General features: G+C 53.5%; 1 protein-coding gene across 1 annotated transcript in view; it reads left to right on the forward strand.

Annotated features, from left to right (window-relative positions):
• The window catches only part of Ubfd1 (ubiquitin family domain containing 1), a 13,093-nt gene extending 785 nt beyond the window's left edge, over positions 1–12,308 (forward strand). The window contains 6 exon segments of the mRNA XM_004649034.3: positions 4–106; positions 1,026–1,234; positions 4,705–4,770; positions 4,901–5,006; positions 9,079–9,161; positions 11,159–12,308. Coding sequence (XP_004649091.1) covers positions 4–106; positions 1,026–1,234; positions 4,705–4,770; positions 4,901–5,006; positions 9,079–9,161; positions 11,159–11,269 — 678 coding nt within the window. The 3' untranslated portion in view covers positions 11,270–12,308.
• Positions 12,309–18,004: the final 5,696 nt, after the last annotated feature.

Consider the following 18,004-nt stretch of genomic DNA (forward strand, 5'->3'; position numbering starts at 1 on the left):
GAGCTGGTGGACCTGAAGATCGTGTGGAACAAGACCAAGCACGACGTGAGGGTTCCTCTGGACAGCACGGGCTCGGAGCTGAAGCAGAAGATCCACGCCATCACGGGTAACCCGGCCGCGCGCGCCCCGCCGCCGCCGCGGCGTCCGGGCCGGAGGCAGTGCCTGGGCGCCGGGTAGCAGGCGGGCGGAAGGACGGGACTGAAAGCACGGCGGGGCGGCGAGACCCACGCCCCGGCCCCGGCCCCGGGCCTCCAGCCGCACCGAGTGCAGGTCTGGCTGCCGCCCTAGTGCAGTCACCTGGGGCGCCGGGTGAACGCCCCGCGGTGGGCCCTGCCCCTGTAGGGTCGCGTTCCGCGGGCCCGGGATGTAGCCCCCAGTCTGTTCGCAGCGAAATACTTTAGGTAACTTTGGTAAAGGAAGTTTAAGAAACAGCGCCGCGGACTGTGTCACTGACTTAGAGATCACTCGTATTTGTTAATTTCATGTTCTTCGTGATGCTTTGCTATTTGAAGTGGTGTCTAAAAAAAGCTTTCTCCATGTAGCTTATGAAGTGATGAGAACAAGTAATTTTGGTCTTTCTGGCTTTGATTTTACGTCTGAGTTCCCACTTAATGTTTGAGCGATTAGATGACTTAAGAAAGAACTTGGGACGTATTCCAGTATTCACGGAACAATTACCTGCTACAATACTAGGTGATGCGCTGCACGCTCTACGTTTGTGTTGCGTGTTCATCCTTAAAGCACATTATATTGAAGCATCTGCTGTCATCGCTATCATAAAGTTCTGGATGATTACTTCCTGCTGTTACTCTCAATACCTCTTTTTTGTTTTTGAGACAGTCTCCTTGTAGTTGAGGTTGACCTTGAATGCGCAGCAGTCCTCCTACCTCAGTTTCCCAAGTGCTGGGGTGACAGGCATGCCCCACAACGCCTGGCTTCCTTGTGCTCTTCCTCAGGATCTGTGGCAGGTACATGTGGGTGTGTTGGTGCCTGCCTTTAGCTCTGCTCTTTCTCCTCTCCCCAAGGACTCCCGCCCGCCATGCAGAAGGTCATGTATAAGGGGCTCGTCCCTGAAGACAAGACGTTGAGAGAAATCAAGGTGACCGGTGGGGCCAAGATCATGGTGGTTGGCTCCACGATAAACGATGTTTTAGCAGTTAACACGCCCAAAGATGCTTCGCAGCAGGACGCCACGGCTGACGAGAACAAGAAGGAGCCCCTCTGCAGGCAGAAAGTGAGTCCGTCGTGTGCTTGTTGCTCTTGAGCAACTGCAGGCTTTGTCTTCTCCAGCCTCGGCTGGTTACATTCTCCCTAGAATAAGTTCCTTTTCGGACAGGGCCCATGATGGAAATTTATGGCAGCAGTTGGGTGCGGCACAGTGGAGGTGACAACTGCCTGAGATTTGCAGCTTTATTTCATCTGGCGGGTCAGTGTGTCTCAAGTCTACCTACTTTAGAACAAGGCTTTTGCAGAGGGAACTTCGACCAGATGTTGAGGAATCAGATGTGGGTTTCTCTGCTCTACTTAGTGTTGCAGAAAAATGCCAGTCATGCTAGAATTAAGCCCCCACCTTATGTACGAAGGTGTGCATTTGGTTTGTAGTTTCTCCCAATCGGGAAAGCCCAGTAGGGGCTGGGGATAGAGCTGGGTGGCACAGCCGTGCATGACCTTCACAGGGTTCTGAGTTTGATTGCTGGAACAACAACAGAAAAAAGTACAGGCATAGAAATCAACAAATTTCAGAGGTTCCTCTAAAACTAACCATTTCAGGGAGCCAGATGAAGCTGAGTGAGAAGATACCGCTTTCCTTGTCTTCGGATCTACGAAATACTGGCTAGGTTTTGTTTTATAATTCCTCCATTACTCCTATTTGGAAGAACCCAGCTTTGGCTTGGACTCATGGGAAACATTAAGAGGGGTTTTTTTTTGTTTTTTGCTGTTTATTTGCCTGCTTACTGTGGTACTGGTGATTGAACATAGCCGTTGCATTGAGCTCCATCTACAAACCTTCAATTTTTTTTTTTTAATTTTGAGACAGGGACCCATTGAGTTGCTCAGGCTGCACTCAGACTTGCTGCCCTCTTCGGGCTTCCACTGTGCTGCTGGGGTTCCAGGTGTGCACCCCGTGCCCACCTGAAAGTGCTTACTGATTGGAACTGTCACCACCTGTCCTGTTAGCGCCCAGTGGATCCTGCTTGTTGCTCAGTAGCTCCTGCACTGGGGAAGCGTTCTCCGTTCAGCCTGCACCCTAGCAGAGTAGCTCACTTTGATCTAGCGTCAGTTTTAGTGAAAGTAGACTTGGAAACATGAGCGCAGTGCCGGGCCGCAGCTTTGTGCTCCCAAGACAGCAGCATTGTCGCAGGCTTAGCCGCACAGCCTGGCAGGTAGTGTGAGTGGCGAAATGCGGCTCTGTTCTCTGCGGCGCTTTTGTTGGTAAGCTGTTGTCTTATGCTCTATTGTGGATGTTCACATGTGCATGCGTGTGCGCGCGCGTGCGTGTTGTGCTGGGCATTCAACTTTGAACTCTAGGCCTTGCTGCTGAGCTGCATGCTCTTTGTAATTTTTGAGACACAGTTTTACTGAGTTGCTGAACTACCTGGAATTTGCACTTCTGCCTCAGCCTTCTAGAGTGCTAAAATTACAAGTGTGTCCTTCCACGCCTGGTTTGATAATATATTTATACCTTGTAATACTTCGGTTTTTACAGAACCCTTGCTGTGCTTAAGTCTAAAACTATCCTTTTTTTTTTTTTTTTTTTTTTTTTTGGGGCGGAACCAGGTATCGAACATGGGCCCTTGTGCTTGCCAGGCAAGTGCTTATTCTACTGAGCCATCTCCCCGGCCCTCTGACACTATTCTTAAGGGTGGTTTTTGTTGATGTGGTAGTGCAGGGAAAACTAAACTGAGGGTCTCACAATGCTGTACCAGTGAAATCTACTTCCATCCCTTGTGGGGTTTTTCATTGTGTTTTTTATTTTTGGGAGGGGGCTAGCACAGCATGCGGTGCTGGGGATATGTCTGGTCCCTGTGATTGCCTAAGCTTGTCTAAGCAGGAGCTTTAGTCCACTGAGCTATTTCACCGGCTGTGATTTTTTTTTTTTTTTTAAATGTATTTGCAGGGTTTTAATATACAGCTCAGACTCATATCTTCCTGTTTTCAGCCTTCCCATCCCTGGATTATAGGCATGTGCCACCACGCGCAGTCTCTGTGGCCCACTCAGAGCTCCTGGGGCCAAGGTGGCATGTGGCACTGGGGATCGAACCCTGGTCCCGGCGCTTGCCTAAGCAGGCACTTAGTCTGGTGAGCTGTCTTGCCAGCCCTCCATTGTGTTTTTGATTCTGATGCTGAGTATCATACTCCTAGCCTCTGTCCGCAGCGCTGTAGGTAAGGGACCATAAATGTGTAGTAACACGTAAAAGGCATTTATCTGGCCAGTCTCTTCCTCCTTCAAGAAGCGGGTCGCACTATCCCGTGATGTGTTGAGTTCATTTCTGCTCTCCTTCTCTCCCTTGCATGCATGGAGTAGACGGCAGCGAGGACTCACTGGTTCTACCTGTAGAGCATGGCAGGCCTCCGAGGCACGGGCTTGGAGTATGCTAGTGGCAGCCTCACGGGCCCAGAGCTTTGTCTATGGGCAGGGGAAATCTTCAGCAGGTGCTTCAGGCTCCGACTCCAGTTGCTCCTAGCCTCAGCTGCTTGGCCCCAGGGACGCCGGTTAGGAGGCGTGAGAGTCCAGTCTTTGTTCAGGACTTGGGCTGCTGGACAGGGCAACCCTTCTGTTAACAGTATGGCAGTGTCAGATGCGTTTCTGCTTGGCCAGGAGCTGTGCTGGATCAGGCCTCTCCTGGTGCTATGTTAGACTCCATCTTTACCTCTGGCCACTTACTGCTCTGTGGTTCCAGCTTTACCAAGCAGTTACTAAACCTAGAAAGCCACAGGTGAGCAGAGCAGAGGATGAGGCCTCAGCAGTCAGGCCAGGGAGGAGAGCTACGTTAAGGGCCTGCGATGGAGCCCCTCCTGAGCTGCCCCCGAGTCCTGGAGTTGTGCAGGGGGACTGACATGGGGTTGAAGACTTCTCCATGTTGGAACATAGAGCACTCAGCATTTCTGTGTGCAAGCGTGGCTCTGTGGGTTTTCTGTGTGGCTGAGGCGGAGGGTGGAGCAGTGGGAAGCCTGAGGCAGTCTGCATCTCCATTGGTAAAGAAATGGCTTTTCTAGGCAGTTGGGCTGATTACCAAACGCTCAAGTTCTCTTTGGAAGTTTAAGTGGACAAACGTTGTTATGAGCTACCTTCCAGGAGAACAGTACTCTCCTTAGCTCGATGAATCCTCGCAGTGGTGACGTGGTGGGAGGAGGAAAAAGCGTTTGAACTGGCAATCTAGCGGTGGTTCTTGCTGTGGGTCTTTAATGTCTAATAGAGTATCTTTATCTGGCTGATTGAAAGTGATGTAAACTAAGAGTTTAGCACCATAGTCTGACAGCCACGTTGGGAGCACAGGCATGGTCTGCGGGGACACTGAGAAGCACGTCCATCACAGAGGCTTGAGCAGAATAGTACTGCCCTGCAGCGTCAGGGACCTGTGCTCTGTGCACATTAGCAGCCTTAGTTCGGGAACCTGAAGGCTTTCTTCATCCTGATTGCAGAGAGGTAGCAGCTTGCCTGACATGTAGCTGTTTCACTTAACGATCTCTTCTGATTTATAGCAACACAGGAAAGTGTTGGATAAAGGAAAACCTGAAGACGTGATGCCTTCTGTTAGGGGTGTCCAGGTGAGTGCAACTGTTCGCGAGCCTCGGAGCAGAAACTCGTTGCACTTTGAGAGTCCCGTAATTGTGTCTTGGAACCTGTCCTCCTCTTTCTGCCCAAGTGTCCCCTCTTACCGTGGTGCTGTCCCTGCAGGAGCGCCTGCCAGCAGTCCCTCTGTCCGGCATGTACAACAAGTCTGGGGGAAAAGTGAGGCTCACCTTTAAGCTAGAACAGGACCAGCTGTGGATCGGCACTAAAGGTACGGCTGCCCCGTGTGCTCCTGGGCTCGCCGCCCGTCTCGGCTCCCAGCCACACGCACTTCTGAGTGCGCGTCTCCTCGTCTGGAAGCCTCTCTCCACCATGCTGTGTGTGCTTCTGCCTTTTGGATCTGCTTTTAGATGCCTGCCTCTTGTTTGGGCCTTTTTCCGTCCTTATTTTCAGTCCATTCCCGGGGCCAATCCATCAGAACATTGACCCTTCACTTGTACATAGGACTAGAGGTCCCAAACACGTGGCCAGAGGGTTGGGTCTGGTCCCTAGGCAAGGGTTTTATGGGTTTGTACACAATTGGCAAAAATCAGATCTCAGTCCATTTTATCTTACTTGGCTTCTTTTGAAAAGAATTAAAAGTGTGGTTATTTGGGGCCTGTGTTCTCACATGGCGTCAAGGAATGATGCTGAGCAGTTGCTGGTGGCCGTGCCGCAGTGCCCATGGCCCTCTGTTTTGTGTAGTCAGCTTCACTCACTTTTGTCCCCTGCCTGGCCCGTAGGTCATTTTGGCCCTGTGCTAGGTGATGTTTTCCGACTTGCTGCTGTCCAACTTGCTTGACTGCCTGTCTCAGCACCGCTGTCAGTGCATAGTGCTTGGGTCAGCCTGCTGTTTGCTGGGGAATGCCTCTGACCAGCCGCCTTTGCCTTCCCTGCAGATGGTTACAGAGTAGTCCTGTCGGTCACGTGCCAGAATTGTCTGTGTCCCTTAGCTTGCCGCTTTATTGTGCCAGTTAAGGCTGCTAGTGTCTTCCCGGTGTGATGTGTTGAAAGCATGTCAGCTTCTCTCTGCTTTTGTGTCTTGTCCTGTCCATTTGCCATATGCTGCTTGTGAGTGGTTCCTGGACTCCGAAAGCTGTGGCGCGTTAAGGCCACGTTCTCGTGCTTGGCCTGGTCTGTTTCTTCTCCACAGTGGGCCCCGTTTCAATTGCTGCCTGCTGTGTGTGCCCCACTGTGCCCCGTGTATTCAGCTGCATCAGCCCTGACCTTGCCAGCCTGTGCTTTGCACAGCTTGGTGTCTTTGCTTACGTTGTGTCCTTACCTGGTACGAATGCCTTCTTCCTGTTCCTCGTTATTAACAAAATCTTCTGAAGCTCTCCTTTGGTGCCCGCTCCTAATGAAGCCCTCCCTGGTAGCTACCCCCCCCCCCCTCCGATGAACTGCTGCGCTTCTGTCCCCAGAGCACTCATTACTCTCTGACTTGTCTGTCCCCGTTAGATTCCTGGAGGGAACCGAACATGCCTAAGTCACCTGTTTGTGGCCAGCACTGTAGGTATTCAGAGTTCGAGGTAAATGCTAAAGAGAGTATAGAGGATCCATCTTCACGAGGCTGACTGACTTCAGGGACAGGCCATTCAGTGTGACTCGCTGAAAGTGGGGCTGTAGTGGGACAGAAAATAAAACGTGGGGCAAGGGTGGCGGGGAGTGAGTTTTTTAAAGAAACCATGAAAGTTTTAGAACACAAAAACTGCTGACTCTGCTGACTCTAAGCGGCAGATCAGAGTGCCAAGAGCACTTGCGTCTCCAGCGACTTTGTGATAATTCGCAACATTCTTCATTTTACATTCAACGCGACCTGCACGGTCATCGCAAGTTGAGCACGTTTTGTGGCTTTCCCCAGTCTTTGCAAGGGCCTCCGACCCGTTTGCCAGCGATTGCTGCGGCGCCTGATCGCCGCTCTGCGGCCCTGGCTCCCATCCTCTGGGCTTCCTTGGCTCTCCATCATGCTCTCACGGCGGCAGCTCGCAGACTTCCTGCCCCTTGCTAGAGTTTTCCTTTGCTGAGGGCAGCGCAGCTGAAGGCGGTTGCCAAGGTTGGTTGGGCTGGTGCTGCCCAGCAGGATGGGTACAGGCAGGGGTCTGGGTGGAGTCCAGTCTGCGTGCTTGCTGGGGCTTCAGGGCATACTTCTGTTACGAAGTCAGAGAAGGAGCACGGAGGGACTGGCCCAGTGAGGACGGCCTGCCTTACTTCAGCTGCCTGGTGCTCAGTGCTGAGGGCAGAGCTCCCAGAGTAGCCGGATGCATCGGGCTTCTCCTCCCCTAAGAGCCTTCTTAGGTGGCCTCCGGCTCCTCACGCCTGCAGGCTTGAGCATGGCTGAGTTCCTCAGTCCCATGTAGAGCCCCTCAGCTGCCTGGGCGTCCTGGAGAAGGGCACACTGTCCAGGGAGTTGGTGGTGAGCACTGGCTTCATCTTGCCACAGCTGGATGTTGCCGTGGAGCAGCCGCCCTGGCGCTGCCTGGTTTCATGGCGTAAGTGGCCCTCCAGGGCTGCCACTTCCAGAATAGGTGCTCTGCCGCAGGGTGTTAGGGGACACTAGCTGAAGGCTGTGCCTTGGAGGGAAGTTGAAGCTGTCTGCAGAGCAAAGCTCCGTGCAGAGCGGGTGCTCTTGAGCCTGATAGCTACGGATCTGGAGTGGGTCCAGCAGCGTCTAGCCTTGGGGTTTTCAAGAGAAGCCAGAAGTCTATACCTTCACGTGGAGTGTTTAGACATTTCAAGCTGAAAGCTTTTAATGTTTCAGAGCAGAGTTTTGTTCTGGCTTTTTAAAAAGTCCTTTACTCATGTGATACAGAGTATCACTACGTAGTTCTGACTCCTAGTGATCCCCCCTGTCAGCCTCCCTAGTGCTGGGATTACAGGCGCAGGCCACCATGCCTAGTTTTGGTGGCTGGCAAGGCATGTGGTTCCAGGCATCAAAAGGAATCGAACTCAGGACCTTGTGCTTGCCAGGCAGTCACTTAAGACTGCCGAGCTCACTCCCCAGCCTGTTTTGGCTTTTGAGACAGGCTCTTACTGTGCATTTCTCGCAGGCCTTGAACTCACTGTGTAACCCAGGCTGGCCCAGCTGATGGCGATCCTCTTGCCTCCCAAGACTGAGGTTACAGGTGCGGCACCACCATACCCTGCGAAGCACTCAGCCGTGGAGACCGCTGTGGGTCTTGTCCTGTTAGTGGGCTCTGTAGGGAGCCGCAGGAAGTGTAAGCTAGAATGAGTGTCTTTAGGCCCCTTATTGAGATTGCCACCATCCCAGAAACCAAGTCCTCCAAAGTGGAAGGCCCTCGTCTTCCGTGGTCAGCTGGACTAGAGCCAGGCCTCTAAATCCCAAGGCTATTTGACACCTTACCTGTTTTCACGTCCTGCGTTTTCAGATTTTCCTTTATGCAGAGGCTGTAATGAGTCTTTTCCTTTGGTTTAGCTGTGCAGCAAAATGCCTGCCTGCGTGTCTCAGGAGTCTGCTGCTTCTGGGTGACTTGTGGTGCGGGGGCCCGTCCTGCCCGCACGTAGCGCTAGCGCTGCAGCTGGCTCATGCTCAGCAGTCTTGTTTCCAAGCGCCCCTCTCTTCTGCCTCTTTCTGACCCAACGTCCTTAAATTTGCTGCAAACTATGTTGTAGCCCTGTGTGATTAGTGCTGTCTCCAATGTCCACTCATGAGGGTAGAAATGTTTAAAGAGCTTTGTGGCATGTGTCAGTCCTCGGGGCGAGGGGAAGGAGGGAGACTGAAGCAGGACAGAGGTGCACAGGAGCACTGTGCCTCCGTGTGAGACCCCTGGGCGCACTTGCATCTTCGTGTTTGTACGCTTGATCCTCCCTGTTCTAGGTGACTATGACCTTCACCACCGCTTGGGCTGGGCAGTGAGGGGCAGAGTTTCTTGGGTAGCTATTCATTCTCGGACTTGAAAAACTAACACCGTGGGCCAGGGAGATGGCTCGGGGGCATAAGCGCCTACCTGGCAGGCGCCAGGCCCCGAGTTCGATCCCTGGTACAAAAGAAAACAACAGGAAAAACACACAGATGCAAGCATACGAAAGAAAGAAACCTAGTACTAGGAAAGCTGTAGCTCTGCTCTCAGAGACCTGTGCTGTGTCATTGCCAGTCCCTATAAGGAGTTCCCAGGTCCCAAGCAGAGATCTGGACTGCTGATCGGAGATGGCGGCCCGTGTTCTTTAGAGGGCTTTGCAGTCAGGTGCTTGCGCAGATCCCCAGCCCTGATGAGGGAGGGACTGCCGAGACAGTGGCGCTGGAGCAGGAAGGCCTTCGAGTAACCGCTGCCATCCTCTCAATCTAGAGCGGACCGAGAAATTGCCCATGGGCTCCATTAAAAACGTGGTCAGTGAGCCTATCGAAGGACATGAGGACTACCACATGATGGTGAGTACCCGGGTGGGCCCAGCCTGAACTCGGCGCCCCTGCCTGTCGGGCACGGGGTGCAGCTGAAGTTGCACTTTTCTGATTGCAAAGAGAACGTGCTCTCACAGCTTTGAGAACCCAGGTGTGGTGGAGCACGCCTGCCATCCTAGCACTTGGGAGGCTGAGGTCGGAGGCTTGGGAGTTGAGGCCAGCCTGGATAGCAAGACCAGGTCTCAGCGAGCGGTAGGGGGGCCTTCATGGGGTTTTCTGTCAGTGTAGAGTTTGTTTTTTCTTAATTTTTTAAATTTGTATTTTAGGGAAGGGTCTCCAGGGTGTTCAGGGTTTACAGCCTCCCAAGAGCTGGGATTCCAGGCGCGCACCACGCCCAGTCTCACTTGTTATCTCAGCGCCCTGGGGCGGGCCGGCACTTAGGCCCAGGGATGGGACTCCCGGCCCTGCACCTGTGTTCAGGTGCTTTAATCTGCTGAGCTATTTTTCTTTCTCTCCCACTGAGCTGTTTGGCCGGCCCTGTGAGTGTAGAGTTTAACTGATGAGCCCATTCTGTGCTCTGTTCACTGTGCAGCAGCCTTTGTGCCCTGCCTACCTTCAGTTTATAGGGAGGTTTTCTCTTGCCCACCTTTAATAATGTTTCTTAGACCTCTTCCTTGTTTGCAGACCAGGAAAATAAATAGAAGAATGGCTTGTGGAGTGTCATTTTTTGTTGTCATTGTGATGGACCCTCCCGCCGAGGCCACGGTGGCAGACATCCACAGCCTCTGTAGTAGCCCTGCTCGTCCCAGCTGTGTGTCTGCTGCGTGGAGCTGCGCCTGGAACGTGGCCCGCTCTGTCCCGAGTCAGCGTGTTGGGGCGCTCTACAAGTCCCCACAGCGATCCCGTACAATGAGCAGCTTGGGCAAAGCTCTTTTCCCGGCACTTTCAACATTTAGCTTCCTAAACTTGTAGGTTATTCTGAACTTAGAAAATGCTGCATTTGTGCTGAGGTAACAGTCTTGTGCCGCTGGGGCCGTCTGCCCTGCTCCCTCTGAGGAGGCATATTTTCTGCATCTTGTCATTAGCAGTGCCATGGTGTCAACCCCATCCCAAGGAACAGGGAAACGGTGTGATCTGTACAAGGGGGTCTCGGGGGTCTCGAAGCAGAGCGCTGTGTCAGATCCCCAAGCAGTGATGTGTTCTAAAAACAGCATAAGACATGACAGCTGAGGGCCGGCCAAACAGCTCAGTGGATCAAACCCGGTTTCACAGCCTTTTTGGCTCCACATTGTAGTGATGTCCTGACCTCAGGGTCCCTAAGGATCTGCCTGCTCAGACCCTGGTCCAAGGCCCGTATGTCTCTGGACAAGCCACACCTTCTGGACTTTCGTCCCCTACTGATTACTTGTTTTTTTGGTTTTGTTTATTTATTTTTGGTGGAACCAGGGATTGAACTGGGGCCCTTGTGCTTGCCAGGCGAGCGCTTATTCTACTGAACCATCTCCCTGGCCTACTCCCTACTGATTGCTTTTTATTTGTGACAGGATTTTGTCACCTTGGACAGTGCCACCTTGAGGACCTATTCCCTTCTGCGTGTGTGACACATTTTCTAGGCCAGTGGGTCTCACACACCTGCCACAGCAGAGCTGTGGCCCTCAGGCACTTGCTGGCAGCTTCTCAGGCCCCACCTCATCCCTAGCCAGACCTTCCCTAGAGCCTGGAGGTGCGGTCTTCACAGCCTTTGTCTTTTTGAGACAGGGTCTCCCTGTGCAGCTCAGGCTGGTCTTGAACTCTTAACGATCCTCCTGCCTCAGCTCCCAAATGCTGGGATTACTGGTGTGCGTCTCCCTGCCCGCCCTCGGCGTGGTTCTGCTGTGCACTCGGGTTTGGAGGTGTTGCTGTGAGGTTAGGGGCATGCTTGCTGTGTGCACCGCTGCGGTGCTTTCTCTTCCTTTTCAGTGAACTCACTCCTGCCCCTGCCTGCGTGAGCAGCCGCCTGAATGGCACTCCTTCTTTCTCCCTTCCAGGCATTTCAGTTGGGCCCCACGGAAGCCTCTTACTACTGGGTGTACTGGGTTCCAACTCAATACGTGGACGCAATCAAAGACACTGTGCTGGGCAAGTGGCAGTATTTTTGAAAGCACTTTCACCTCTGGCCCAGGAAACTGACCCAAAGTGAAGGACCTTGCGGGAGAGGCCTGCAGCATCCTGGATCTGAGTTCTGGAACTTTGTTCACATAAACCGTCTCTGCGCAGTCTGCGGTCATGTGGGGACTGAAGCCAGAGGTGATGTACTTGCACCATTAGCTTAATTTTAACTTAAAATCACCAGTTCCCTTTCTTGCAGTCAGCTTCATACCGTTTTTAAAGTCAGTACCATGGAAATCAATAAATCTGAATTCCGAACACATCTGGAATACTCTACAATCTGTTTATGAGAGTAGATCTGCCGATTGATGTTGAGAAGGGAATCAAAAGCTTTGTTTAATTTTTTGCTTTTAAATGATTTCAACTGAGATATTTTCATAAATCTTTGGTTGCAAGCATTTGGACTGCATTGTGCTAAGTTGGGGTGTTTTCTTTTTCTTTCCTGATGTAAAATTGTATGCAAAATAGGGGTTTTAGTAAGCCATATTTTCCTGTCCATCGATTCAGATTTCATTCTCTCCCTTTTTAATTTTCTCACTTCCTTTAGATTTGAGTTTTCATTTAAAAAACCCAAAGATACCAGTTCCTCTTTCGGTACCTCATCCGCGCCTCTTCCCTGTGCTTCTCCCCGTGTGGCCACTGCTGCTTGGGGCAGTGCGGCAGAGCAGGCGCCAGGAGGTCTTGGTCAGGGAGCCTCCCTGCCGCAGTGTCTGTGGGCAGCAGAGTCCCGCAAGGACTCCCACCTGCCGCCTTGCCCTGGGACCCGGCTCCCCGAGCCGCAGCTCCAGCAGGAGCAGGTGAAGTTGGTCGGCGCAGCACTGCGGCCGCAGAGCGAGAGACCTGTTTTCTTTGCAAGTTTCAAGAAGCTCTTACACAGTTCAGTGATGCTGTGCTCCTGCGTCCGCGTCATCCTTCTGCCTGTGCGTTCGTGAGTTGAAGTGTCCTTTGCCCTGGGCCCAGAGCCGCTGCCTGTGCAGCACAAGGACATCTGCGCTGTGGTGTGGCTGGTGGCACCGGCCGGCAGGAGCAGGCTCATCTTCTGGTCTCAGCCCCTGTGTTCTTCGTACACGTGAACTTCTGTTGTCTCCTCCGGACTTGGCTGCCTCTGAGGGAGGGCCAGTCTCCTAGTGGAAGGTCCCTTCGTGCCGTTTGCTGTTTCTCTGCTGCTGTCCTCGCAGTTCTCCCCGCGGTGGTCGCAGGCGCTCGTCGTGAGGACTGGCAAGAAGCCTTCCCGCCTTCACACTTTGGATGCTCAGCTGTTGCCCTCTCGTTCTGTGACACGTACTAGCATGTGGTCCTCTGCGGTGACTGTCCTCGTGAGCCAGTTAGTGACGGTATCCGTGCCCTCCCCTCCAAGCTGTAGCCAGGGAGCCAGCGCCCAGAGACAGACCTGCTCCGCGAGGGTAGGCAGTGCCGCGGGCCACACTCTGCGGCTCGGGCAGGCGTGCGTGGGAAGCGCTGCACGGTCCGAGAGGCCGCCCTCGTCCTCGGCGAGGAGCAGGCACTGCTCTCCGCGCCCCTCAGCCTGCGGCTCTAGGGAGGAGCGCGTGTCCTGGCTGCTCGCGTGTCCTGGCTGCTCGCGGCAGCCCGCGGTCGATGGGTCCACAGAGGGGCAGCAGCTGTTGGACGCTGCCCTTCCCGTGTGCCACGTCATTGTCCTGAAGACTTGTCTGGCAGTGCCAACACCCCCCCTCGGCCTCAGCAGGCTTTTCTGTCCCGATGGGTTCTGAAGCCCCTCGCCAGCCTCTTGTACGCCCTGTGTGGCGCCCAGCCCCCTCCGCCGCCCCTTCCTGTTCATGTGAGTGCCACCCTCCCAGCTGCCCAAGGGCCGAACCGCTTCTCACTCAGGCTGGTGTCGTGTCACGAGGACCAAAGCCTGTGTGAACCTTTTTTATTTTCAGTAAAATGGTGCTTTTTTTCCTTACTTCAAGATATTATATATAAATAATAATGTAAATGACATCTTTTCATATGGAGCTATTGAATATTGCTTTAAAGAGCTCATTGAATCTGCTGTCCCAGTCTTGAGCTCTGGCTCCTTGCCCTGGCCACGTGGAGAGCCCTGCCGAAGCTCTGGGGACAGCAGGGGCACACAGCACCAGAAGCCCATGGGAGAAGTGTTTGAAGCTCCATGTCTGGCTCCCAGCAGTGTTCACTATTCTGTCGTCACATTCTGTGGGCAGTCAGTCTCTCTATTTCTTAGTGTCTGGAGTTTACTGACTAAATCTGTAAGCAAATTGAAATACTCTTCCCTTTAAGTAGCATCGTAGAGTTTATTGTTTTCCTCAGGATTATTTCTGCAGTTTCGTCACTGTCAGTTTAAAGGGGACCAGCGCCTCCCCTCTGGCTGGGGCATGCAGGTAGGTGACGGGAGCGCGGCCTCCTGATGGTGGCATCCCCAGAAGTGAAGGTGGAGGTGGCCGGCCCACACAGCCGCCCCGGGCCACCTGGTGACGTGCTGGAGATCCTCCTGCCCGGCATCCTGCAGACCCCTTGCCTGTTTCCCTCTGGGGGACTTGGCAGAACAATGTGACAGCATCGTCCCTGCTGAGCCAGGGCCTCTCAGCACCCTGTCGGTCAGGTCAGAGAATTCAGATTTGCGAGTCGCTGGAACTCTTTGGTATGAAGTCTGGCCCTCTAGGGTGGGCCTTTTGCTGGCTGTGTCTGCTCTTTTTAAATGAGTGAGCTAAGGATGCACTTTCTTATAACTTTGTGGACAGAGTAGAGGCCCGAATGAGACCCTCAATAGGCTTCGTAGTTGCTGCTTTACCTTGCAAGGGCCAAAGAGATGAAGTTTGCCACGCCTCAGAAAAGCTGCCGTATTTCGCTGGAAGGGGCTGGCTGTCCTCCTGTCACTGAGCTGTGCACCTGGAGGAGCTGGGTGCGCTCGCGCCTGGCCCGCTCTGCCAGGAGCTGGGCACGGAGAAGGGTGTGGCCAGCGTGCGAGCGCTGGGCCTGGGTCCCACTCGCCTCTCCCTCTCCTTGTCTGCTCTCGGCAGCTGTCTCGGCAGAGGATGGTCCCTTTGTCCTAAGGCAGAGTCCTGCAGTTAGGACGGCACGTGTCTCCTTTGTCGGCCTAGCAGCCCGCCTGAAGTCCTCGGTCAGGAGCCCTCCGCCGAGCAGAACAGCTGGTAGGCTTCCCGCCAGCCCGGCTGGCTGTGCTGCTCCCTCACTTGCTAAAAGAGCGTTTTTTTCTTTCCTAAAGAGTTGTGCAGTTATTTGACAAATATATGTAAGTATCATGTTTTCTCGTGGTGTACGCTCTGTTCTGGTTGGTTTTTAAATCAAATGCCTGTTTGGGAGGAGAACGTACGTATTTAGTCTATTAGATTTGCGCTGCTGGATTTTTTTTTTTAAAGTGTAACCTTGACTAGCTGTCTTTATTGTTCATTCTGTAAGATTAGTCTATCGATTAAAGTTTGATAATTAATCAGTGTCTTTCCAGTTCTTCCCGCGCCTCATTCACCCATATCTGCACCAGTGGCCAGAGCCATCTTTTGCCAGCTTTGATTTTTCTTTGGCTTTAGTTGGTCTGTGGCAGGCAGGGGGCCACATCTGCCAGGGCCGCTGCACAGCTGGGGGAAGCAGCCTTCCTGCCCACCCTCTCCTGTACCTCCCGGAGCACTTCGCCAGTGCGGCATGTCCAAGGAGACGTGGGAGTGGCGCTCCAGCTACAGAAACCCGTGAGGAAGAAGACTTGGGCAGCGTGGGACAAGGGCGGGTGCTTCTGGCCCAGGGCCGTCCACAAGAGCCGTCCTCCTGGTCTGTGTCTCGAGGTGCTCCTGAAGGCTCTGCTGTCCCTTCCCCTTGCGGCAGGGGATGGTCCGCTCTTTCCTGCACCAGGATCCTGAAGCAACCCGGCTTGGAACGGGAGGCCGCCTAGGCGGAGACCAGGCCCAGTGGCCAGGCCGCAGCGCTGCGCCCTCAGGCCCTCCGCCATCTCCAGCTGGTTTTGGCTTTGTGTAGTCTATCAAGGTTATCGGAGATTTTCAAATTTCCTGCTTCTGTTTTTACCCTTCCTTAAATAGACCTTATTTTTCCCCCTTGTTTGAAAAATCTTCAAGCTGACAGCTGAAATGTCCTATTTTTTATTGTTTTTATGCCTTCCACGTAGGTTTATCAGTGATTAAAATACTGCCTGCTTTGTCTAGATGCACCTGTTTTCTGAAACGTTTGACAGATGCCGTGAGCCTTCACTGTGGACGCTCAGCACGCATCTCCCAAGAGTAAGGGTGTTTACTGCAGTACCGCTGTCTTGCCTAAGAAAATTAATTTTCAGTCATCTAATAGACCAAAATACATTTTAGATTTTGTGTGTGCTCCAGGAATTGTAACCAGGGCCTCGCACTTGCCAGGCTGAGCTACGTGCCTGGCTCCAGAACTTTTCTCTAAGTGGTCTTGGCTTTTTGCTCTCACCTTAAAGGCAAGTAGTACTCCAAACCCAGGGCCTCATACATGTCACTGTGCCACTCGGCCATGTCTCCACACCGTCACCCTAATCTTTTCTTTTTTTTTTTTTTTTTTTTTTTTTTGGCGGAACCGGGGATTGAACTCAGACCCTTGTGCTTGCCAAGGAAGCGCTTATTCCACTGAGCCATCTCCCCGGCCCCTAATCTTTTCATTTGTGATCTTGTCATTGTCCTGTTTCTCATGGCAAGGTGAAGTGTGGTCCTGAGGTGGCCGAGGGACCCCCATCCCCCAAGAGCAGCCCCCCCCCGGGATCCCCTTCCCTCAGAGTAGCCCACCCTCTGCGGGGCCAAGAGCAGTCTTCTGTTCACTGTGGCTCCAGGGGCTGTGATGAAGGAGTGGCCTGGGTTTGGTGACAAACTGATCCTAAAACTTAGGCCAAGGGATGTGGCTCGCGCCCTGCAAAACCCCATTGTCAGCCCAGTGGGGGTGCTCAGGTCGAGCTGTCCAGCATCTGTCCGTCCAGCTTGTGGCTCTGCGTTGTTCTCTGTGGACTTAGCCGGCCAGGGCTGGGATGTAGCTCAGCGGCACCGATGCCTGCCTGCCAAGTGCAAGGTCCTGCGTTCAGTTCCCAGTACCAAAGTAAAGCCTACCCGACCAGCAGCACCGTGACGAAGAGCTTTTCTTCTAGAGTTCTCGTGTAAGTCCCAGAGGCGGCTTTTACCAGCCTGCCTTTTAGTGTCCTGCCTCCACACACATTTGAGCACCGTGGCCTCTGATTATTGTACGGCTGAGCTTGCAGTGAGTACTGGAACTCCCAGTCCTGCCTCAGCCTCCCGAGTGCTGGGACTCTAGGCATGTGCCACCACACCCTGGTTATCTTTCACTTATTAGGCATTACTTACAATTTAGAAAGTAGAGCATCAACAAGCCCTTTCTTTGTATCTGTGATAGCTCAGTGATGACCCTGAGGTTGTGGTAAAGTGATCGGGCACGATGATTCACACCAGGAATCCCAGCACTTGGGAGGCTGAAGCAGGAGGCGTGCTATGAGTTCAAGGCCAGCTGTTCCAAGAACCTGTCTCACAGAATGAAAACCCAACCCCTCCCTTTTTTGGGGGGCCAGGACCTATGTATACGTCTGTTACCAGCTAACATTTTGCACTTTTTAAAACATTTGCAAGTCAGCAGCAGCATCATTTCTAAATACTGAGTATGCTGTCTTGAGCATAAACTGCTCTTCTCCCATCTTTGAACAGTTAGGTTTCCTTTTGTCCCTGACATAAAAGTCCAGGCTTTAAGGACTGAACCTGCTCTGGGTCTGCTCCCTCGCGTCCGGCCAGGTGGAGCGGTACTTCGCGGGGACGCGTCTTGCCCACAGCGCACCGGGTGCAGCGTGGCTGGCTCTTGGTGCTCTCAGGACCCCATCCCCCTATCGGACCGTGAGCTCCTGGCGCTGGGTGTGTCCTGCTCCCCTTTGGCACTCCGGCCCGCAGTGGGACACACGGAGGGTGCTCCAGCCTGAAGGAACGGCAAGAAGGCCGGAACCGAGCTAAGGTACGCAGATGCCGAGGGGGCTTGCGAGCTGCCGTCGGGGATGCCTGCTGCGTGCACAGCCGCACGCACGCGGCTCTCTGCTCTTCTGTGCTCCAGCTCCTGCACTCCTCGGGGTGTGGCAACTGGCCAGGTTGCTGCCCACTGTGAGTGTTGCGCAGGCCTCTCGGGAGCTCAGCGCAGCGAGTGCCTGCCTGGCGAGCGCACGTCTGAGTGCAGTCCCGGTACAAAGCAGAAAGCAGCTTCCTTGCTGCCTGTGCCTGTGGGACCCGGGAGGTGCTGTTCCCCATCCTGGCTCCTTCAGAGACACCGCAGGACCAGAAGGAAGCAGCCCCTCAGCACCCTGACACTAGAGGGAGGGAAGGACCACGCCCCAGCTGTCACTTTACTGGCACTACCGCCAGCCTTAAGTGTTCTTTTAATTCTTTTGGCAGAACCGGGGATTCAACTCAGGCCCTTGCGCTTGCCAGGGAAGCGCTTATTCCTCCGCACCATCTCCCCAGCCTTTAGTGGTCTTTGACAGAAACCCAGGCCCACTTTTTGCCAAAATGTTCACTATGTTGGGCTTCTAAACATAGAACATGTTGAGGAACACGACAGCGGGGTGTGCTCAGTCGGCTGAGGAGCCGCACGCAGGCGCACACCTGTAGTCCCAGCCCTGGAGGCTGAGGCAGGAGGGCGGCTACACAGAACCTGTCTTGAGGGGAAAAAAACAGCTGCAAAAGGGAGTAAGGAAGCTCCTTACGCTGTTACTCTTCCAGGAT

Source organism: Octodon degus, unplaced genomic scaffold, assembly GCF_000260255.1.
Source record: "Octodon degus isolate 3935 unplaced genomic scaffold, OctDeg1.0 scaffold00001, whole genome shotgun sequence".
Taxonomy (NCBI): domain Eukaryota; kingdom Metazoa; phylum Chordata; class Mammalia; order Rodentia; family Octodontidae; genus Octodon; species Octodon degus.